Genomic DNA, 26,343 nt, shown 5'->3' with positions numbered 1-26,343 from the left:
ATTCCTTGACACAGACTATGGCTCTGCAGCTGACACAAACCAAAACTACAACTCCCAGCATGTTACACAATAACCTTAACTGTCCTACTATACAGTGCAACCTGCTGCAACACCCACACAACCATAGGCTGCATCAGGGCATGCTGGGTGTTGTAGTTATCTAGTAACTAAATGCAACTTCCAGCATTTTCTGACACAAAATGCAGCATATAAACTGGAGAAGCTGAAAAAAAGTGATTAAAATATTGTAAAAAGTGCGAATATATGTGAATAAGCCCCTTTCCTAATAAAAGTTTCCAATTTTCTTTAAATAAAAATAATGTACAAAAATAAACATAAGTGATATCATGTGGAAATGTCCGGACTATTAAAATATAATGTTAATTAAACCGCACGGTGAACGGTGGAAATGTAAAGAATTGTCCAGAATTGGTCATTTTTGGTCACTTCATATGAGAAATTTTTTATAAGGATCAAAAAGTTATATCTGGGCTTATCTGGGCTTATCTGGGGTGTAAGAGGAGATACAGCCCTCCCCCCGCTAATATCCTGACATACTGATCACCTATTAACCCATTAGATCACCGCTGTCAGCAGTGTCTAAAGGATCTTATATCCATCCCTGGTGGTCTAGTGGGGGGATCGTACTATTTTGGTGAAAATTATTTTATCTACCGGGACAAGTGGATTTTCTTGAGGGACAAGTAGATTGTGTTCAGCTTTAGTCCCTTGGACAAGTAGTTTTTTTTTATATTTCCACACCCCTGATAAAACATAACTTTATACTCCAAAATGTTTAAAATGGTGCATACACATACTAAATCAAAAATATATATGCACTATTGTTGCAGAGTATTTTTGCCATTAAGAAAAATACATTGTTCAGTAAGATGAGATTTTGATGTATTTTTGTCACAGAATAAACATTTTAGGGGAGGAGTATAGGGTACGGGTGGGTGCAATTTTCTAGAGTCACATGAATACCCTCTATCCCTACCTACCCTAACAGTGTGGACAGGGTGAGGGGTGACAATGATAAATTTACATAGATCACAGGAAAACCGCCTGACAACAAATAACGCTAACTAATCTCATACGCCTTATTCCAACGCGTTTCTCCCAAAATGTCAAATGGGTTCTTCAGGGATGAAGGAGATTATAAACACATTAACAATAAAGTGTTAGAATAATATAGAGGTAATGTACATAGAAGAACGGTTAAGGGTTAGTTACTGATAACTGAGACCAACAAGCAGGACCAGATCAGAACCAATATAGGGACAGGTTCAGGCTGTTTAAACTGTTGAGGACAAAGGGCATACCTGTACACCCTGCATCCGCACAGTTTCTATAATGCGGGGTCACGCCGTGACTCCGCGTCATAGCAGGTGGGGCCCGGCCTCTAACAACGGCTACGACCCGTGGCTAATAGCGCGTGTCACCGATTGCGGTGCCGCACGCTATTAACCCCTTAGATGCGGCGATCAAAGTTGATTGCCGCATCTAAAGTTGTAAAAAAGCACTCCCGGCACTGACTGGATGAGGAGGGTCCCTTACCTGCCTCCTCGGTGTCTGATCGCCGAATGACTGCTCCGTGCCTGAGATACAGGCAGGAGAAGTCAAGTGGCAGTAACACTGATCAATGCTATGCTATGGCATAGCAGTGATCAGTTTAAGAGATCAGTGTGTGCAATGTTATAGCCCCCTAAAAAAAAGTGAAAAAAATTAATAAAGATCATTTAACCCCTCCCCTAATAAGTTTGAATCCTTCCCATTAAAAAAAACTGTGAATAAAATATTAAAACACGTAGTATCGCCACGTACGTAAATGTCTGAACTATAAAAATGTATTGTTAATTAAACTGGTCAATGGCGTATGCGCAAAAATATTCCAAAGTCCAAAATAGTGTATTTTTGGTACATAAAAAGCGATCAAAAAGTCTGATCAAAACAAAAATGGTGCCAATACAAACTTCAGATAAAGGCACAAAAAATGAGCCCTCATACATTCCTGTATACGGAAAAATAGTTATAGGAGTCAGAAGGGGACAATTTTAAACTTATTAATTTTCCTGCATGTAGTTATGATTTTTTACAGACTTAAGACAAAATCACCTATATAAGTGGGAATCATTTTAATCGTATGGACCTACAGAATAAAGAGAAGGTGTCATTTTTACCGAAGACTACTGCGTAGAAACGGAAGCCCCCAAAAGTGGCAAAATTGTGTTTTCTCTTCAATTTTGTCGCACAGTGATTTTTATTTTATTTTTTTTGTTTATTTTGCCGGAGATTTTTGGGTAAAATGACTGATGTCTTACAAAGCAGAATTGGTAGTGCAAAAAATAAGCATCATATGGATTTTTAGGTGCAAAATTAAAAGGGTTTTGATTTTTAAAAGGTGAGGAGGAAAAACCCAAAGTGGAAAACCGCTCCGTCCTCAAGGGGTTAAAGGCCTTCAGTCAATATGGTTCATGTTACTAAATGTTATGTGGAAAGAAGATAATTTCACATGATCACAAATGTCTATAGATGAGAGAACCACAACCTGACAATGCCGTCCAGTGCTTCCAGGAGAGCGGTATAAAGAAGACACATATATATATATATATATATATATATATATATATATATATATATATATATATATATACACTAACTGGCAGTATCATCAGCCCTTTACACCATAAACACAGCAGAATATGACAGGAAAACGACATAACAAGGCTTTCCCTGTCACATGATTGAACCAGGATATTGGTTGCAATTGATCCGTCCAAAAAAGGTTAACCCCTTAAAGACCATGGACGTACGGGTACGCCCTGGTACTTAACCCCTTAAGGACCCAGCCAATTTTCACTGTGTTTGCATCATAAAGTTGACATGTTTTTACTTTAGGAGACATCAGAGGCTTCAAGGTTCAGCAGCAATTTTCCAATTTTTCACAACATTTTCAAAATCGAAATTTTTCAGGGACCAGTTCAGTTTTGAAGTGGATTTGAAGGGCTTTCATATTAGAAATACCCCATTATAAAAATTGCACCCCTCAAAGTATTCAAAATGACATTCAAAAGATTTGTTAACCCTTTAGGTGTTTCACAGGAATAGCAGCAAATTGAAGGAGAAAATTCAAAATCTTCATTTTTTTACACAGAATTTTTACAAGCGGTAAAAGGAGAGAAATCTTCCTAAAATGTGTAACCCTTTCTCTCGAGTAAGGAAATACCTCATATGTGTATGTCAAGTGTGCGGCGGGCGCAGTAGAGGGCTCAGAAGGGAAGGAGTGACAATGGGATTTTGGAGAGTGAGTTTTTCTGAAATGGTTTTTGGGGGGCATGTCACATTTAGGAAGCCCCTATGGTGCCAGAACAACAAAAACAACTCCCACATGGAATACTATTTTGGAAACAACACCTCTCAAGGCGCGTAACAAGGGGTCCAGTGAGCCTTAACACCCCAAAGGTGTTTGACGACTTTTCATTAAAGTTGGACGTGTAAATGATTTTTGCTGGCGCACTACAGGGTTCAGAAGAGCAGGAGCGCCATTGGGCTTCTGCAGAGAGAATTTGGCTGGAATTAAAGGCCATGTGTGTTTACAAAGCCCCCATAGTGCCAGAACAGCGGACCCCCCCCCCCACATGTGACCCCATTTTGGAAACTACACCCCTCATGTAATGTAGTAAGGGGTTTGACAGATTTTTGGAACAGTGGTCCATGAAAATGAAAAATGTAATTTTTCATTTGCACAACCCACTGTTCCAAAGATCTGTCAAACGCCAGTGGGGTGTAAATGCTGGCTGCACCCCTGACTACATTACGTCACATGTCCACTGTTCTGGTGAAAATGGGCTTAGTCCTTAACCCCTTAAGGACCAAGGACGTACTGGTACGTCCTTGGTCCTGCTCCCGTGATATAATGCAGGATTACACGGTAACCCCGCATCATATCACGGCGGGCCCGGCGTCATTGTGAAGCCGGGACCCGCCGCTAATAGCGCGCAGCGGCGATCGTGGTGCCGCGCGCTATTAACCCTTTAGCCGCGCGCTCAGAGCTGAGCCACGCGGCTAAAAGCGAAAGTAAAAGCTGCCGGTTAACTCAGTGGGCTGGTCGGGATAGCCGCGGCGAAATCGCGGCATCCCGAACAGCTTACAGGACAGCAGGAGGGCCCCTAGGAGCGGCAGAATCATCGATCACTGGTTTCCTATGAGAAACCATTGATCAATGTAAAAGATCAGTGTGTGCAGTGTTATAGGTCCCTATGGGATAACAATGATCAGTATAAGAGATCAGTGTGTGCAGTGTTATAGGTCCCTATGGGATAATAATGATCAGTATAAGAGATCAGTGTGTGCAGTGTTATAGGTCCCTATGGGATAATAATGATCAGTATAAGAGATCAGTGTGTGCAGTGTTATAGGTCCCTATGGGATAATAATGATCAGTATAAGAGATCAGTGTGTGCAGTGTTATAGTCTCCTATGGGATAATAATGATCAGTATAAGAGATCAGTGTGTGCAGTATTATAGTCTCCTATGGGATAATAATGATCAGTATAAGAGATCAGTGTGTGCAGTGTTATAGGTCCCTATGGGATAATAATGATCAGTATAAGAGATCAGTGTGTGCAGTGTTATAGTCTCCTATGGGATAATAATGATCAGTATAAGAGATCAGTGTGTGCAGTATTATAGTCTCCTATGGGATAATAATGATCAGTATAAGAGATCAGTGTGGGCAGTGTTATAGGTCCCTATGGGATAATAATGATCAGTATAAGAGATCAGTGTGTGCAGTGTTATAGGTCCCTATGGGATAATAATGATCAGTATAAGAGATCAGTGTGTGCAGTGTTATAGGTCCCTATGGGATAACAATGATCAGTATAAGAGATCAGTGTGTGCAGTGTTATAGGTCCCTATGGGATAACAATGATCAGTATAAGAGATCAGTGTGGGCAGTGTTATAGGTCCCTATGGGATAACAATGATCAGTATAAGAGATCAGTGTGTGCAGTGTTATAGTCTCCTATGGGATAATAATGATCAGTATAAGAGATCAGTGTGTGCAGTGTTATAGGTCCCTATGGGATAATAATGATCAGTATAAGAGATCAGTGTGTGCAGTGTTATAGGTCCCTATGGGATAACAATGATCAGTATAAGAGATCAGTGTGGGCAGTGTTATAGGTCCCTATGGGATAACAATGATCAGTATAAGAGATCAGTGTGTGCAGTGTTATAGTCTCCTATGGGATAATAATGATCAGTATAAGAGATCAGTGTGTGCAGTGTTATAGTCTCCTATGGGATAATAATGATCAGTATAAGAGATCAGTGTGTGCAGTGTTATAGGTCCCTATGGGATAATAATGATCAGTATAAGAGATCAGTGTGTGCAGTGTTATAGTCTCCTATGGGATAATAATGATCAGTATAAGAGATCAGTGTGTGCAGTGTTATAGGTCCCTATGGGATAATAATGATCAGTATAAGAGATCAGTGTGTTCAGTGTTATAGGTCCCTATGGGATAACAATGATCAGTATAAGAGATCAGTGTGTGCAGTGTTATAGTCTCCTATGGGATAATAATGATCAGTATAAGAGATCAGTGTGTGCAGTGTTATAGGTCCCTATGGGATAATAATGATCAGTATAAGATCAGTGTGTGCAGTGTTATAGTCTCCTATGGGATAATAATGATCAGTATAAGAGATCAGTGTGTGCAGTGTTATAGGTCCCTATGGGATAATAATGATCAGTATAAGAGATCAGTGTGTGCAGTATTATAGTGTCCTATGGGATAACAATGATCAGTATAAGAGATCAGTGTGTGCAGTGTTATAGTCTCCTATGGGATAATAATGATCAGTATAAGAGATCAGTGTGTGCAGTGTTATAGTCTCCTATGGGATAACAATGATCAGTATAAGAGATCAGTGTGTGCAGTGTTATAGTCTCCTATGGGATAATAATGATCAGTATAAGAGATCAGTGTGTGCAGTGTTATAGTCTCCTATGGGATAATAATGATCAGTATAAGAGATCAGTGTGTGCAGTGTTATAGTCTCCTATGGGATAATAATGATCAGTATAAGAGATCAGTGTGTGCAGTGTTATAGGTCCCTATGGGATAATAATGATCAGTATAAGAGATCAGTGTGTGCAGTGTTATAGGTCCCTATGGGATAATAATGATCAGTATAAGAGATCAGTGTGTGCAGTGTTATAGTCTCCTATGGGATAACAATGATCAGTATAAGAGATCAGTGTGTGCAGTATTATAGTCTCTTATATATAACACTGCAAAAAAAAGTGAATAAAGATCATTTAACCCCTCCCCTATTAAAAGTTTGAATCACCCCCCTTTTCCCATAAAAAAAAAGCACAGTGTAAATAAAAATAAACATATGTGGTATCACTGCGTGCGGAAATGTCCGAATTATAAAAATATATAGTTAATTAAACTGCACAGTCAATAGCGTGCGCGCAAAAAAATTCCAAAGTCCAAAATAGTGCATTTTTGGTCACTTTTTATAGTCCTATCAATGCAAAAATGGTACCCGTAAAAACTTCAGATCACGGCGCAAAAAATGAGTCCTCATACCGCCCCATACACGGAAAAATAAAAAAGTTATAGGGGTCAGAAGATGACAATTTTAAACGTATACATATTCCTGCATGTAGTTAGGATTTTTTCCAGAAGTGCGACAAAATCACCTATATAAGTCGGGGATCATTTTAACCGTATGGACCTACAGAATAATGATAAGGGGTCATTTTTACCGAAATATGCACTGCGTAGAAACGGAAGCCCCCAAAAGTTACAAAATGGCGTTTTTTTTTTTCAATTTTGTCGCACAATGATTTTTTTTTTTCGTTTCGCCGTAGATTTTTGGGCAAAATGACTGATGTCACTGCAAAGTAGAATTGGTGGCGCAAAAAATAAGCATCATATGGATTTTTAGGTGCAAAATTGAAAGACTTATGATTATTTAAAGGCAAGGAGCAAAAAACGAAAATGCAAAAACGGAAAAACCCCCGGTCCTTAAGGTGTTAAGGGGTTAAATAAACCTCAATGGTCACCACTACAATATCAATAAGGAAATGATATAATAACGAGGGATTCGTTTCCAAATGTAAAAGCCAATCAATAGGAAGCCAGAGGACTACACCGCCACTCTAAAGACATGCAAAGAACTCTCACTAGTATCTCCCATTAAAGGGGAACTCCAGTTAAAAACTACTGGTGCCAGAACGTTAAACAGATTTCTAAATTATTTCTACTTAAAAATCTTAACCCTTCCAGTACTTATCAGCTGCTGTATACTATAGAGGAAGTTCTTTTCTTTACCTGTATATATCTATATTATTCTAACACTTTATTGTTAATGTTATGTAAATATATCTCCTCCATCCCAGAAGAACCCATTTGTCATTTTGGGAGAAACGCATTGGAATATGAGACTAGTTAATGTTATTGATTATTTATCATTGTCACCCCTCACCCTGTCCACACTGTTAGGGTAGGTAGGGATAGAGGGTATTCATGGGACTGTAGGGAATTGCACCTGTAACCCTATACCCCTCCCCTAAAATGTTTAAACTGTGACAAAAATACATCATATTACCTCATCTCATCTTATTGAACAATGTCTTTTTCTTAAAGGGGTACTCCAGTGAAAAACTTTTTTTTTTTTTTTTTTTTATCAACTGGTGCCAGAAAGTTACATATTTGTAAATTACTTCTATTAAAAAAAAATCTAAATCCTTCCAGTAGTTATCAGCTGCTGAATACTACAGCGGCAATTCTTTTCTTTTTGAAACACAGAGCTCTCTGCTGACATTATGAGCACAGTGCTCTCTGCTGACATCTCTGTCCATTTTAGGAACCGTCCAGAGTAGGAGAAAACCCCCATAGCAAACATATGCTTCTCTGGACAGTTACTAAAATGGACAGAGGTGTCAGCAGAGAGCACTGTGGTCATGATGTCAGCAGAGAGCACTGTGGTCATGATGTCAGCAGAGAGCTCTGTGTTCCAAAAAGAAAAAAGAATTTTCCGCTGTAGTATTCAGCAGCTAATAAGTACTGGAAGGATAAAGATTTTTTTTTATAGAAGTCATTTACAAATCTGTTTAACTTTCTGGCACCAGTTAATAAAAAAATAAAAAAAGTTTTCCACCAGAGTACCCCTTTAATGGCAAAAACATTAAAGATGTTGGCAAAAACATTAGTATATGTCAGTGGTCTTCAACCTTCAGACCTCCAGATGTTGCAAAACTACAACTCCCAGCATGCCCGGACAGCCGTTGGCTGTCCGGGCATGCTGGGAGTTGTAGTTTTGCAACATCTGGGGGTCCGCAGGTTGGAGACCACTGGTATATGTGTACGCACCATTTTAAGTATTTTGTAGTAGATGATATATTTAACCTTTTAATGTTTTGGGCCTAATTGGTGGATCATTTTGCTTGTGGTCACTCACAAAATTTTTTTTAAAAATCATTAAAATGTACGGAAAAGTGCAAAATGTACGGAAAATTCTAGAATGCCATAGAAAAATACTTGTTGGCGGAGAAAACCCCCCACAAAAAACACTTTGCTCCACTCTTAGTACATGAGGCCACAACGTTCTCGTGGATGAGATAAGCAGGTTGTAGGACGTTCCTACCTGCGAGCAGCAGATTGTAAGAAGTCTCATATACTTTCTTGGTGAGAGAATGTGTCGCCTCACAGCGGATGGACGCCGCATGGTCATTGTCCTTAGAAGTGAACCTCAGGCTGCTGGAACAAGTACATAGAAAGTCCTTCCCAATCTCTGGATCTGATGTGGTGACGACATCGCTGGGGAATGGACCAAAGTCTTTATACCATCTCACTTCAATGTCTGGTGTGAATCCACATATGGTTACAGTAAATATGGCTTCCTGCCCTGCGACAGGTCTCTCCGGACGCACCGTAATCTCGGAAAACACTGGGATGTTAACTGCAACAAGAGACCAAGAAAGAGCAAGATTACTGCATGATCTGACCACCATGGATGGAGGAGACATCACAAGCGAGTGTCATTAACCCTCGGACTGCCGATCACTCTGGATGATATCACTCTGACCAATCACTCGCGATCTTTATATTGTACCTGTGCCCAGGCGGCCATGTGTTATAAACTAATCCACCATAGATTTGTCTATATTCTGATTTCTACTGTGGATTAGCCCCATGTTCACACAACTTAATCCCTTTACGATACTGAATATGGCCAGAAACCTTCCTTATCTGTTATTTCCCCCTTGGGATCAGTGGTACAAGTGACTTCTATAGCTGCTGATCTTTCCCAATCTCACTAAAAAGGGTTTGTATGTCAATGTCCCAATACTTTCCGTCACCTCCGGGAGTCCTGTCTGATGCCATAATCCAATAGGTTTTGTGCAGGTGGAGTGGCCCTTTATTTCTACCCTTTCTATAGACATCACTTTCCCTCCCTACTAGAAGGTATAAGATACAGGTTTACATATATCCTCTCAGAACGTTCCTTACCTGGGAGCGCTATATAATGGTTCTTCCTTATGGTCTCTTTCATGTCCTTGTGTCTCACAGAGCAGGTATAGTCTTTCCCATAGTCCAGAGCTGTAGTAGTCCTGATCCGCAGTGAGCAGGATACTGACCCGTCCTCCTCAGTGATTTGCTTCTCTTCTCCTTGTCCCTTCCCCAGAGGTTTCTCCCCCTTTGTCCATTGAACCTTTATGTCTTGTGGTTTAGCATTGGTCACCTTACAGCTCAGAGTCACAGGGTGTCCATATATTGGGTTTCTGGGTTCACTGGTGATGTCACTAAGGACAGGGAACCCTGAGAAGGATGAGAAGACATTTTAATTATATGTTTAAAGATTAATACCTTTTTTTTTTTACTTTTAACCAATACATCTGTTCCCTTTACATTTGGGGCTGAGTGTAGGTTCTATAGGGTGCAGACCCAGCCCCTGTAATATGACAGCACGTGGATCACTTTATATTGACTCACAGGATCATTGGGCCCCAGTGAGATACAGCTGGACATTGGCCCCATAAGCTATGACAGGCGGAGAAAACATCATTGATCTATCGGGGTGTGTTACAAAGTTCATGAGGTTGAAAAAAAGTCCAGAGTCCATAAAGTTAATCCTATATCTCTTTATTGTCCTTACCGAGTTGATCCAAAGGAAGCCAAAAAGCCATTATAAAGCTGATGCCAATTGCCCCATACTAGGGAAAAATACTTCCTGACTCCAATATGGCATTAGAATAAATCCCTGGATAAAAGTTCTGTCCCTATAGATCTAGTATCCATAACCTGAAATGTTATTGCTCTCCAAAAATGCATCCAGGCCCCTCCTCTATATATATATATATATATATATATATTTTTTTTTTTTTTTTTTCTATTTAGTTCACCGTCAACACTTCCTCTGGCAGAGAGTTCCATAGTGTCACTGCTCTTACAGTAAAGAACCCCGCCTGTGCTGGTGTAGAAACCTTCTTTCCTCAAGACGTAGAGGATGCCCCCTTGTTATATATACAGTCCTGGGTATAAATAGATCATGGAGAGATCTCTGTACTGTCCTGATATATTATATATATTATTAGGTCACCTCCTTGTTATATATACAGTCCTGGATAGAAATAGATCATGGAGAGATCTCTGTACTGTCCTGATATATATTATATATATTATTAGGTCACCTCCTTGTTATATATACAGTCCTGGGTATACATAGATCATGGAGAGATCTCTGTACTGTCCTGATATATTATATATATATATATTATTAGGTCATCTCCTTGTTATATATACAGTCCTGGGTATAAATAGATCATGGAGAGATCTCTGTACTGTCCTGATATATATTATATATATTATTAGGTCACCTCCTTGTTATATATACAGTCCTGGGTATACATAGATCATGGAGAGATCTCTGTACTGTCCTGATATATTATATATATATATATTATTAGGTCATCTCCTTGTTATATATACAGTCCTGGGTATAAATAGATCATGGGAGAGATCTCTGTACTGTTCTGATATATTATATATATTATTAGGTCACCTCCTTGTTATATATACAGTCCTGGGTATACATAGATCATGGAGAGATCTCTGTACTGTCCTGATATATTATATATATTATTAGGTCACCTCCTTGTTATATATACAGTCCTGGGTATAAATAGATCATGGGAGAGATCTCTGTACTGTCCTGATATATTATATATATTATTAGGTCACCTCCTTGTTATATATACAGTCCTGGGTATAAATAGATCATGGAGAGATCTCTGTACTGTCCTGATATATTATATATATTATTAGGTCACCTCCTTGTTATATATACAGTCCTGGGTATAAATAGATCATGGAGAGATCTCTGTACTGTCCTGATATATTATATATATATTATTAGGTCACCTCCTTGTTATATATATACAGTCCTGGGTATAAATAGATCATGGAGAGATCTCTGTACTGTCCTGATATATATATATATATATATATATATATATATTATTAGGTCACCTCCTTGTTATATATACAGTCCTGGGTATAAATAGATCATGGGAGAGATCTCTGTACTGTTCTGATATATTATATATATTATTAGGTCACCTCCTTGTTATATATACAGTCCTGGGTATAAATAGATCATGGAGAGATCTCTGTAATGTCCTGATATATTATATATATATTATTAGGTCACCTCCTTGTTATATATATAGTCCTGGGTATAAATAGATCATGGAGAGATCTCTGTACTGTCCTGATATATTATATATATTATTAGGTCACCCCCTTGTTATATATACAGTCCTGGGTATAAATAGATTATGGAGAGATCTCTGTAATGTCCTGATATATTATATATATTATTAGGTCACCTCCTTGTTATATATACAGTCCTGGGTATAAATAGATCATGGAGAGATCTCTGTACTGTCCTGATATATTATATATATATATTATTAGGTCACCTCCTTGTTATATATACAGTCCTGGGTATAAATAGATCATGGAGAGATCTCTGTACTGTCCTGATATATTATATATATTATTAGGTCACCTCCTTGTTATATATACAATCCTGGGTATAAATAGATTATGGAGAGATCTCTGTAATGTCCTGATATATTATATATATTATTAGGTCACCTCCTTGTTATATATACAGTCCTGGGTATAAATAGATCATGGAGAGATCTCTGTACTGTCCTGATATATTATATATATATATTATTAGGTCACCTCCTTGTTATATATACAGTCCTGGGTATAAATAGATCATGGAGAGATCTCTGTACTGTCCTGATATATTATATATATATATTATTAGGTCACCTCCTTGTTATATATACAGTCCTGGGTATAAATAGATCATGGAGAGATCTCTGTACTGTCCTGATATATTATATATATTATTAGATCACCTCCTTGTTATATATACAGTCCTGGGTATAAATAGATCATGGAGAGATCTCTGTACTGTCCTGATATATTATATATATTATTAGGTCACCTCCTTGTTATATATACAATCCTGGGTATAAATAGATTATGGAGAGATCTCTGTAATGTCCTGATATATTATATATATTATTAGGTCACCTCCTTGTTATATATACAGTCTTGGGTATAAATAGATAATGGAGAGATCTCTGTACTGTCCCCTGATATATTATATATATTATTAGGTCACCTCCTTGTTATATATACAGTCCTGGGTATAAATAGATCATGGAGAGATCTCTGTACTGTCCTGATATATTATATATATATATTATTAGGTCACCTCCTTGTTATATATACAGTCCTGGGTATAAATAGATCATGGAGAGATCTCTGTACTGTCCTGATATATTATATATATATATTATTAGGTATCCTCCTTGTTATATATACAGTCCTGGGTATAAATAGATCATGGAGAGATCTCTGTACAGTCCCCTAAAATATTTATACATAGTTATTAGGTCACCTCATTGTTATAGATAATAGAGAGATCTCTGTACTGTCCTGATATATTATATATATTATTAGGTCACCTCCTTGTTATATATACAGTCCTGGGTATAAATAGATCATGGAGAGATCTCTGTACTGTCCTGATATATTATATATATTATTAGGTCACCTCCTTGTTATATATACAGTCCTGGGTATGAATAGATCATGGGAGAGATCTCTGTACAGTCCCCTAAAATATTTATACATAGTTATTAGGTCACCTCATTGTTATAGATAATAGAGAGATCTCTGTACTGTCCTGATATGCTTATACATAGTTATTAGGTCTCCCCTAAGACTTTTTTTCTTCTAAACTAAATAACTCTAATTCTAATAATCTATCTGGGTACTGTAGTCCTCCCATTGCCCGTATAACTCTGGCTCCTGTCTGAACCCTCTCCAGCTCCACTATATCTTTCTTGTACATTTGTTCCCTATACTGTACACAGTATTCCATGTGTGGCCTGACCAGTACTGTACACAGTATTCCGTGGTCTATCCAGTACTGTACACAGTATTCCGTGGTCTATCCAGTACTGTACACAGTATCCATGGTCTGACCAGTACTGTATACAGTATTCCAGGTGTGGTCTGACCAGTACTGTATACAGTATTTCATGTGTGGTCGCACCAGTACTGTACACTGTATTCCAGGTGTAGTCTGACCAGTACTGTACACTGTATTCCAGGTGTGGTCTGACCAGTACTGTACACTGTATTCCATGTGTGGTCTGACCAGTACTGTACACTGTATTCCAGGTGTGGTCTGACCAGTACTGTACACTGTATCCAGGTGTGGTCTGACCAGTACTGTACACTGTATTCCAGGTGTGGTCTGACCAGTACTGTATACAGTATTCCAGGTGTGGTCTGACCAGTACTGTATACTGTATTCCAGGTGTAGTCTGACCAGTACTGTACACTGTATCCAGGTGTGGTCTGACCAGTACTGTACACTGTATTCCAGGTGTGGTCTGACCAGTACTGTACACTGTATCCAGGTGTGGTCTGACCAGTACTGTACACTGTATTCCAGGTGTGGTCTGACCAGTACTGTATACAGTATTCCAGGTGTGGTCTGACCAGTACTGTATACTGTATTCCAGGTGTAGTCTGACCAGTACTGTACACTGTATTCCAGGTGTGGTCTGACCAGTACTGTACACTGTATTCCAGGTGTGGTCTGACCAGTACTGTACACTGTATTCCAGGTGTGGTCTGACCAGTACTGTATACAGTATTCCAGGTGTGGTCGCACCAGTACTGTACACTGTATTCCAGGTGTAGTCTGACCAGTACTGTACACTGTATTCCAGGTGTGGTCTGACCAGTACTGTACACTGTATTCCAGGTGTGGTCTGACCAGTACAAGTACACTGTATTCCAGGTGTAGCCTGACCAGTACTGTACACTGTATTCCAGGTGTGGTCTGACGAGTACAAGTACACTGTATTCCAGGTGTGGTCTGACCAGTACAGTACACTGTATTTCAGCTGTGGTCTGACCAGTACTGTACACTGTATTCTATGAGTGGTCTGATAAGTACTGTACAGTATTCCATGTGTGGTCTGACCAGTACTGTATACTGTATTCCAGGCGTGGTCTGACCAGTACTGTACACTGTATTCCATGTGTGGTCTGACCAGTACTGTATACTGTATTCCAGGCGTGGTCTGACCAGTACTGTACACTGTATTCCATGTGTGGTCTGACCCGTACTGTACACTGTATTCCAGGTGTGGTCTGACCAGTACTGTACACTGTATTCCATGTGTGGTCTGACCTGTACTGTATACTGTATTCCATGTGTGGTCTGACCTGTACTGTACACTGTATTCCATGTGTGGTCTGACCTGTACTGTACACTGTATTCCATGTGTGGTCTGACCTGTACTGTACACTGTATTCCATGTGTGGTCTGACCTGTACTGTACACTGTATTCCATGTGTGGTCTGACCAGTACTGTACACTGTATTCCAGGTGTGGTCTGACCAGTACTGTACACTGTATTCCATGTGTGGTCTGACCTGTACTGTATACTGTATTCCATGTGTGGTCTGACCTGTACTGTACACTGTATTCCATGTGTGGTCTGACCTGTACTGTACACTGTATTCCATGTGTGGTCTGACCTGTACTGTACACTGTATTCCATGTGTGGTCTGACCTGTACTGTACACTGTATTCCATGTGTGGTCTTACCAGTACTGTACACTGTATTCCATGTGTGATAAGACTAGTGATTTGTACAGTGGTAGAATTATTTGTGCATCTATGCCACTTTTGATGCCCCTCATGATTTTATTTGCCTTGGCAGCAGCTTCCTGACACTGGTCACTACAGGCACATTTACTGTTAAATAAAATTTTAAGTCCTTTTCTATGTCAGTCATCCCCAGTGTTTTCCCATTAAATACATCTTCCCCTATTGTGTCATTTGCTGTAGATACTGTTCTCTATTGTGTTAACTTCTGTATATATTGTCATCTGTGTTATCTACTATATACAGTGCACTGTTCTCTATTGTGTTATCTACTATATACAGTGCACTGTCCTTTATTGTGTTATCTATTATACACAGTGCACTTTCCTCTATTGTGTTATCTACTATACACAGTGCACTGTCCTCTATTGTGTTATCTATTATACACAGTGTACTGTCCTCGTTTTGTCTACTATATACAGTGCACTGTTCTCTATTGTGTTGTCTACTATATACAGTGCACTGCCCTCTATTGTGTTATCTGCTATACACAGTGCACTGTCCTCTATTGTGTTGTCTGCTATATACAGTGCACTGTCCTCTATTGTGTTGTCTACTATATACAGTGCACTGTCCTCTATTGTGTTATTTACTATATACAGTGTACTGTCCTCTATTGTGCTATCTACTATACGCAGTGCACTGTCTTCTATTAAGTTAAACAACTTACAAGAGCTTAGTTTCATCTGCAAAGATTGCTACTTTACGATCCATGAGCCATCTACAAGGTCATTAACCCCTTAAGGACGCAGCTCATTTTCACCTTAAGGACGCAGGCCTTTTTTGCACATCTGACCACTGTTACTTTAAGCATTAATAACTTTTACCTTTCATTCTGATTCTGAGATTGTTTTTTCGTGACATATTCTACTTTATGTTAGTGGTAAAATTTTGTCAATACTTGCATCATGTCTTGGTGAAAAATTCAAAAATTTTATGAAAAATTTGAAAATGTTGCTTTTTTTTTACTTTGAAATTCTCTGCTTATAAGGAAAATAGACATCCCAAATAAATGATATATTGATTCACATATACAATATGTCTACTTTATGATTGCATCATATAGGAGACATCTTTATATTATTATATACAATATATTATGTCCCCATCATACAGGAGATATCTTTATATTATTATATACAATATATTATGTCCCCATCATACAGGAGATATCTTTATATTATTATATACAATATATTATGTCCCCATCATACAGGAGATATCTTTATATTATTATATACAATATATTATGTCCCCATCATACAGGAGATATCTTTATATTATTATATTATATGCAATATATTATGTCACCATCATACAGGAGATATCTTTATATTATTATATACAACATATTATGTCACCATCATACAGGAGATATTTCTATATTATATACAATATATTATGTCCCCATCATACAGGAGATATCTTTATATTATTATATTATTATATACAATATATTATGTCATCATCATACAGGAGATATCTTTATATTATTATATACAATATATTATGTCCCCATCATACAGGAGATATCTTTATATTATTATATACAATATATTATGTCACCATCATACAGGAGATATCTTTATATTATTATATTATATACAATATATTATGTCCCCATCATACAGGAGATATCTTTATATTATTATATTATATGCAATATATTATGTCACCATCATACAGGAGATATCTTTATATTATTATATACAACATATTATGTCACCATCATACAGGAGATATTTCTATATTATATACAATATATTATGTCCCCATCATACAGGAGATATCTTTATATTATTATATTATTATATACAATATATTATGTCATCATCATACAGGAGATATCTTTATATTATTATATACAATATATTATGTCCCCATCATACAGGAGATATCTTTATATTATTATATACAATATATTATGTCCCCATCATACAGGAGATATCTTTATATTATTATATACAACATATTATGTCAACATCATACAGGAGATATTTCTATATTATATACAATATATTATGTCACCATCATACAGGAGATATCTTTATATTATTATATACAATATATTATGTCCCCATCATACAGGAGATATCTTTATATTATTATATACAATATATTATGTCACCATCATACAGGAAATATCTCTATATTATTATATACAATATATTATGTCCCCATCATACAGGAGATATCTTTATATTATTATATACAATATATTATATCACCATCATACAGGAGATATCTTTATATTATTATATACAATATATTATGTCACCATCATACAGGAGATATCTTTATATTATTATTATATACAATATATTATATCACCATCATACAGGAGATATTTTTATATTATTATATACAATATATTATCTCACCATCATACAGGAGATATCTTTATATTATTATATACAATATATTATATCACCATCATACAGGAGAAATCTTTATATTATTATATACAATATATTATATCACCATCATACAGGAGATATCTTTATATTATTATATACAATATATTATGTCACCATCATACAGGAGATATCTTTATATTATTATTATATACAATATATTATATCACCATCATACAGGAGATATTTTTATATTATTATATACAATATATTATATCACCATCATACAGGAGATATCTTTATATTATTATATACAATATATTATGTCCCCATCATACAGGAGATATCTTTATATTATTATATACAATATATTATGTCCCCATCATACAGGAGATATCTTTATATTATTATATACAATATATTATGTCCCCATCATACAGGAGATATCTTTATATTATTATATACAATATATTATGTCACCATCATACAGGAGATATCATTATATTATTATATACAATATATTATGTCCCCATCATACAGGAGATATCTTTATATTATTATATTATATACAATATATTATGTCCCCATCATACAGGAGATATCTTTATATTATTATATACAATATATTATGTCACCATCATACAGGAGATATCTTTATATTATTATATACAATATATTATGTCCCCATCATACAGGAGATATCTTTATATTATTATATTATATACAATATATTATGTCACCATCATACAGGAGATATCTTTATATTATTATATACAATATATTATGTCCCCATCATACAGGAGACATCTTTATATTATTATATACAATATATTATGTCCCCATCATACAGGAGATATCTTTATATTATTATATACAATATATTATGTCACCATCATACAGGAGATATCTTTATATTATATACAATATATTATGTCACCATCATACAGGAGATATCATTATATTATTATATTATATGCAATATATTATGTCACCATCATACAGGAGATATCTTTATATTATTATATACAATATATTATGTCACCATCATACAGGAGATATCTTTATATTATTATATTATATACAATATATTATGTCCCCATCATACAGGAGATATCTTTATATTATTATATTATATACAATATATTATGTCACCATCATACAGGAGATATCTTTATATTATTATATACAATATATTATGTCACCATCATACAGGAGATATCTTTATATTATTATTATATACAATATATTATATCACCATCATACAGGAGATATCTATATATTATTATATACAATATATTATGTCCCCATCATACAGGAGATATTTTTATATTATTATATACAATATATTATCTCACCATCATACAGGAGATATCTTTATATTATTATATACAATATATTATGTCACCATCATACAGGAGATATCTTTATATTATTATATACAATATATTATGTCACCATCATACAGGAGATATCTTTATATTATTATATACAATATATTATGTCCCCATCATACAGGAGATATTTTTATATTATTATTATATACAATATATTATGTCACCATCATACAGGAGATATCTCTATATTATTATATACAATATATTATGTCCCCATCATACAGGAGATATTTTTATATTATTATTATATACAATATATTATGTCCCCATCATACAGGAGATATTTTTATATTATTATTATATACAATATATTATGTCCCCATCATACAGGAGATATTTTTATATTATTATATACAATATATTATCTCACCATCATACAGGAGATATCTTTATATTATTATATACAATATATTATGTCACCATCATACAGGAGATATCTTTATATTATTATATACAATATATTATGTCACCATCATACAGGAGATATCTTTATATTATTATATACAATATATTATGTCCCCATCATACAGGAGATATTTTTATATTATTATTATATACAATATATTATGTCACCATCATACAGGAGATATCTCTATATTATTATATACAATATATTATGTCCCCATCATACAGGAGATATCTTTATATTATTATATACAATATATTATGTCACCATCATACAGGAGATATCTTTATATTATTATATACAATATATTATGTCCCCATCATACAGGAGATATCTTTATATTATTATATACAATATATTATGTCACCATCATACAGGAGATATCTTTATATTATTATATTATATACAATATATTATGTCCCCATCATACAGGAGATATCTTTATATTATTATATTATATACAATATATTATCTCCCCATCATACAGGAGATATCTCTATATTATTATATTATATACAATATATTATGTCCCCATCATACAGGAGATATCTTTATATTATTATATTATATACAATATATTATGTCACCATCATACAGGAGATATCTTTATATTATTATATTATATACAATATATTATGTCACCATCATACAGGAGATATCTTTATATTATTATATACAATATATTATGTCCCAATCATACAGGAGATAACTTTATATTATTATATACAATATATTATGTCACCATCATACAGGAGATATCATTATATTATATACAATATATTATGTCCCCATCATACAGGAGATATCTTTATATTATATACAATATATTATGTCACCATCATACAGGAGATATCTTTATATTATATACAATATATTATGTCCCCATCATACAGGAGATATCTTTATATTATTATATTATATACAATATATTATGTCCCCATCATACAGGAGATATCTTTATATTATATACAATATATTATGTCACCATCATACAGGAGATATCTTTATATTATTATATTATATACAATATATTATGTCCCCATCATACAGGAGATATCTTTATATTATTATATACAATATATTATGTCACCATCATACAGGAGATATCTTTATATTATTATATACAATATATTATGTCCCCATCATACAGGAGATATCTTTATATTATTATATACAATATATTATGTCCTCATCATACAGGAGATATCTTTATATTATTATATACAATATATTATGTCCCCATCATACAGGAGATATCTTTATATTATTATATACAATATATTATGTCACCATCATACAGGAGATATCTTTATATTATTATATACAATATATTATGTCCCCATCATACAGGAGATATCTTTATATTATTATATACAATATATTATGTCACCATCATACAGGAGATATCTTTATATTATTATATACAATATATTATATCACCATCATACAGGAGATATCTTTATATTATTATATACAATATATTATGTCCCCATCATACAGGAGATATCTTTATATTATTATATACAATATATTATGTCCCCATCATACAGGAGATATCTTTATATTATTATATTATATACAATATATTATGTCACCATCATACAGGAGATATCTTTATATTATTATATACAATATATTATGTCCCCATCATACAGGAGATATCTTTTTATTATATACAATATATTATGTCACCATCATACAGGAGATATCTTTATATTATTATATACAATATATTATGTCCCCATCATACAGGAGATATCTTTATATTATTATATTATTATATACAATATATTATGTCACCATCATACAGGAGATATCTTTATATTATTATATACAATATATTATGTCACCATCATACAGGAGCTATCTTTATATTATTATATACAATATATTATGTCACCATCATACAGGAGATATCTTTATATTATTATATACAATATATTATGTCCCCATCATACAGGAGATATCTTTATATTATTATATACAATATATTATGTCACCATCATACAGGAGATATCTTTATATTATTATATACAATATATTATGTCACCATCATACAGGAGATATCTTTATATTATTATATACAATATATTATGTCACCATCATACAGGAGATATCTTTATATTATTATATACAATATATTATGTCACCATCATACAGGAGATATCTTTATATTATATACAATATATTATGTCACCATCATACAGGAGATATCTTTATATTATTATATACAATATATTATGTCCCCATCATACAGGAGATATCTTTATATTATATACAATATATTATGTCACCATCATACAGGAGATATCTTTATATTATTATATACAATATATTATGTCACCATCATACAGGAGATATCTTTATATTATTATATACAATATATTATGTCCTCATCATACAGGAGATATCTTTATATTATTATATACAATATATTATGTCCCCATCATACAGGGGATATCTTTATATTATTATATCATATACAATATATTATGTTTCCATCATAAAGTTGAGATGTTTTTACTTTTGGAGACATCAGAGGGCTCCAAGTTCAGCAGCAATTTTCCAATTTTTCACATTTTCAAAATCAGAATTTTTCAGGGACCAGTTGAGTTTTGAAGTGGATTTGAGGGGCCTTCATCTTAGAAATACCCCACAAATGACCCCATTATAAAAACTGCACCCCTCAAAGTATTCAAAATGATATTCAGTAAGTGTGTTAACCCTTTAGGTGTTTCACAGGAATAGCAGCAAAGTGAAGGATAAAATTCAAAATCTTTATTTTTTACACTTGCAGTTTTTGAATTTTTACAAGGGGTAAAAGGAGAAAAATCTTCCTAAAATTTGTAACCCAATTTCTCTCGAGTAAGGAAATACCTCATATGTGTATGTCATGTGTGTGGCGGGCGCAGTAGAGGGCTCAGAAGGGAAGGAGCGACAATAGGATTTTGGAGAGTGAGTTTTTCTGAAATGGTTTTTGGGGGGCATGTCACATTTTGGAAGCCCCTATGGTGCCAGAACAGCAAGAAAACCCCCACATGGTATACTATTTTGGAAACTACACCCCTCAGGGAATGTAACAAGGGGTCCAGTGAGCTTTAACACCCCACAGGTGTTTGACGACTTTGAGTTAAAGTTGGATGTGTAAATGAATTTTTATTTTTTTCTCACTAAAATGCTGGTTTTTCCCCAAATTTTACATTTCTACAAGGGGTAATAGGAGAAAATGCCCCCATAAATTTGCAACCCCATTTCCATTGAGTATGGAAATACCCCATATGTGTGGACGTCAAGCGCTCTGCTGGCGCACTACAATACTAGATAATAGAAGGAGCGATTGAGCTTTTGGAGAGAGAATTTGGTTGGAATAGAAGTCGGGGGCCTTGTGCATTTACCCTCCCCCCCCCCACATGTGACCCCATTTTGGAAACTACACCCCCCACAGAATTTAATAAGGGGTGCAGTGAGCATCTACACCCCACTGGCGTTTGACAGATCCTTGAAACAGTGGGCTGTGCAAATGAAAAATTTAATTTTTCATTTTCACGGACCACTGTTCCAAAAATCTGTCCGACACCTGTGGGGCGTAAATGCTCACTGCACCCCTTATTAAATTCTGTGGGGGTGTAGTTTCCAAAATTGGGTCACATGTGGGGGGTCCATTGTTCTGGCACTATGGGGGCTTTGTAAACACATGTGGCCTTCAATTCCGGACAAATTTTCTCTCCAAAAGCCCAATGGCGCTACTTCTCTTCTGAGCATTGTATTTCGCCCGCAGAGCACTTTACATTCACTTATGGGGTATGTTCTTACTCAGAAGAAATGGGGCTACAAATTTTGGGGGGCTTTTTTCCTAGTTTCCCTTGAGAAAATGAAAAATTTAGTGAAAAACTTTTTTTCTTAATTTTACCATCCAACTTTAACGAGAAATTTGTCAAACACCTGTGGGGTGTTCAGGCTCATTATACCCCTTGTTACGTTCTGTGAGGGGTGTAGTTTCCAAAATGGAGTGACATGTGGATATTTATTATTTTGCGTTTATGTCAGAACCGCTGTGAAATCATCCACCCCTGTGCAAATCACCAATTTAGGCCTCAAATGTACATAGTGGGCTCTCACTCCTGAGCCTTGTTGTGCGTCCGCAGAGCATTTTACACCCACATATGGGGTATTTCCGTACTCAGGAGAAATTTGCGCTACAAATTTTGGGGGTCTTTTTTCCCTTTTACCTCTTGTGAAAATAAAAAGCTGGTGGCCCACTCTAAAATAGGATGACGTTGAGTTTGTCCAAGCTTGTTCAGTTTGTGCCCGGGACAAGACTCCTCGTTCCAAGCCATACTGTCAGGCGATGAGCTGTATGGACTTACGAATTCCAGCATGACCAGCCAATAAAGAGGAATAACCACATTTGAGGACTCTGAGTCTTAAACGGGGAGGTACATAAGACTTCCCTGGTGGCAAGTGCTGAAGACATGCTGGTGCTGCAGAAATGAGAAGATTAGGGGAAATAATATGTTGAGAATGGGATTCCAGGACTTGAACATCGGAGGATCTGGACAGAGCGTCAGCACGAAGATTCTTTTCTGCAGGACGGAAGTGGATTAAGAAGTTAAACCTGGAGAAAAACAGAAACCAACGAGCCGGTCGGGGGTTGAGCCGATGAGCAGACTGGAGATAGAGCAAGTTCTTGTCGTTAGAATAGATAGCAAGCGGGTGTACAGGGCCTTCCAAGAGGTGACGCCATTCTTCCAATGCCAACTTAATGGCCAAGAGCTCGCGATCTCCGATGGTGTAATTTCTCTCTGCAGCGGAGAAGGTTTTGGAGAAAAATGGTCAGGTTAAAGTTCTCCCCTTAGAAGACTTCTGTGTCAACACTGCACCTGCTCCAACTGATGAAGCATCTACTTCCAAGATAAATGGCTTGCTAGGATCGGGTCTAGGCAGAACAGGAGCCGAAGCGAAGGAAAACTTAATGTTTGAAAGCTTCTTCAGCCTCAGGAGTCCAGACTCTTGGATTGGCAGTCTTCTTGGTAAGCGAGATGATGGGGGCTACCAGAGTGGAGTAGTGAGGAATAAACTGTCGATAGTAAGTGGCAAAGCCGAGAAAGCGCTGAATTACTTTCAAGCCCGAAGGTTGAGGCCAGTCTAGTACTGCGGACAGCTTGTTGGAATCCATTTGAAGGCCTTGACTGGTAATAATATACCCCAAAAATGGAAGGTTGGTTTTTTCAAACGTCCATTTCTCTAGTTTAGCGTAGAGAGGATTTTCTCGGAGACGCTGTAAGACTTGACGTAGTTGAGAGCGATGAGACTGGACATTGGGCAAGTAGATGAGTATGTCATCCAAATAAACAACGATACAGGAGTACCGGAGGTCACGGAAAATATCATTAACGAACTCCTGAAAAACTGCTGGAGCATTGCAGAGTCCGAATGGCATCACAAGATACTCGAAGTGTCCATCACAAGTATTAAATGCAGTCTTCAATTTGTCCCCTTCTCGTATACGAATCAAATTATAGGCCCCACGGAGATCCAAATTAGAGAAGATTTTGGCACCTCGCAGACGATTAAACAACTCTGAGATTAAAGGAAGTGGGTAGCGGTTCTTTACAGTAATTTTATTCAGACCACAGTAGTCGATGCAAGGTCGTAGAGACCAGTCTTTCTTTTCCACGAAGAAGAAACCAGCTCCGGCAGAGGACTTCCTGATGAATCCCTTCTGAAGGTTCTCCTGGATATAATTAGACATGGCCTGAGTTTCGGGAACAGATAAAGGGTAGATTCTGCCCCTGGGAGGTGTGGTGCCGGGTAGCAAGTCAATTGGACAATCGTAGGTACGATATGGTGGTAACACTTCGGCTTGCTTTTCACTGAAGACATCAGCATAGTCCAGAAAAAAGGAAGGCAAACCGGGCAGTGGACGAGATGATGGTTCCAATTTTGTGATACGTATGTGGATACAGTTATTGTTGCAATGCGGACCCCAGCTAAGAATTTCTCCAGCTTTCCAATCCAGCTGCGGAGCAGGGAGTTGCAACCATGGTAGGCAAAGCAAGAGAGGAGAAGTACAGTGTGGGAGAACATAGAAGGACAAGTTCTCCCTATGCGAGACTCCGACCTGCATAGTCAATGGTTCTGTGCGATATAGCATGGTACAATCCAGTCGTTCATCATTCCACGAAGAGATGAGAGGCTTTAACAGGCGGGACACCGGCAAACGATGCCTATGCACTAGGGAAGCATCAATAAAATTTCCAGCGGAGCCAGAGTCCAGAAAGGCAATAACGGAGATGATGGAGATCTTTGGAAGGTAGAAATGCTGGACCGTCACATTTAAGCGTGGAGAGGTCGTATTCACACCTAGGGAGGCCTCTACCACAAACCCTAGGTGCGAGCGTTCCCCTGTGGCTGAGGACGCAGAGGACAGTCTTTTGGGAAGTTATCCGCACTGACGCAGTATAGGCAGAGATTCTCAGTTCGTCGGCGAGTCCTCTCCTTCGGGGTCAGGCTAGACCGATCCACCTGCATAGCCTCCACTGCGGGAGGCAAGGGAGAAGGTTGCGGCGGTTGCTGGAAGGCTGGTGCCAGACGAGGAAAGCACCGAGGTCTTGCAGACTCCCTTTCTTGGCGTACTTTCTCACGTCGCTCTGAGAAACGGATATCAATCCGGGATGCCAACTGTAGAAGGTTATTGAGATTAGATGGCAATTCCCGGGCAGAGAGAACATCCTTGATTTGACTTGACAGTCCTCTCTTGAAGGTGGCGCAGAGAGCTTCCTCATTCCATGCTAACTCTGATGCCAGGGTACAAAAGCGAATGGCATACTCGCCCACAGAGGAGTTGCCCTGAGTAAGGCTCAGCAATGCTGTCTCAGCGGAGGAAGCTCG

At 36.5% G+C, this 26,343-nt stretch overlaps 1 protein-coding gene across 1 annotated transcript in view; it reads right to left on the bottom strand.

The window, feature by feature from the left end:
- The window catches only part of LOC130344663 (uncharacterized), a 119,070-nt gene that overhangs the window by 5,754 nt on the left and 86,973 nt on the right, over positions 1-26,343 (bottom strand). Inside the window, exons 9-10 of the mRNA XM_056554441.1 lie at positions 9,535-9,843; positions 8,669-8,983 (exon numbers count right to left, since the gene is read on the bottom strand). Of these exons, the coding sequence (XP_056410416.1) occupies positions 8,669-8,983; positions 9,535-9,843 (624 nt within the window). The remainder of the gene's footprint in view (positions 1-8,668; positions 8,984-9,534; positions 9,844-26,343) is intronic.

The sequence above is a fragment of the Hyla sarda genome, unplaced genomic scaffold (genome assembly GCF_029499605.1).
Source record: "Hyla sarda isolate aHylSar1 unplaced genomic scaffold, aHylSar1.hap1 scaffold_724, whole genome shotgun sequence".
NCBI lineage: Eukaryota > Metazoa > Chordata > Amphibia > Anura > Hylidae > Hyla > Hyla sarda.
Note: the sequence above shows the minus strand (reverse complement) of the source record. Positions and strands in the feature narration are given on the sequence as shown.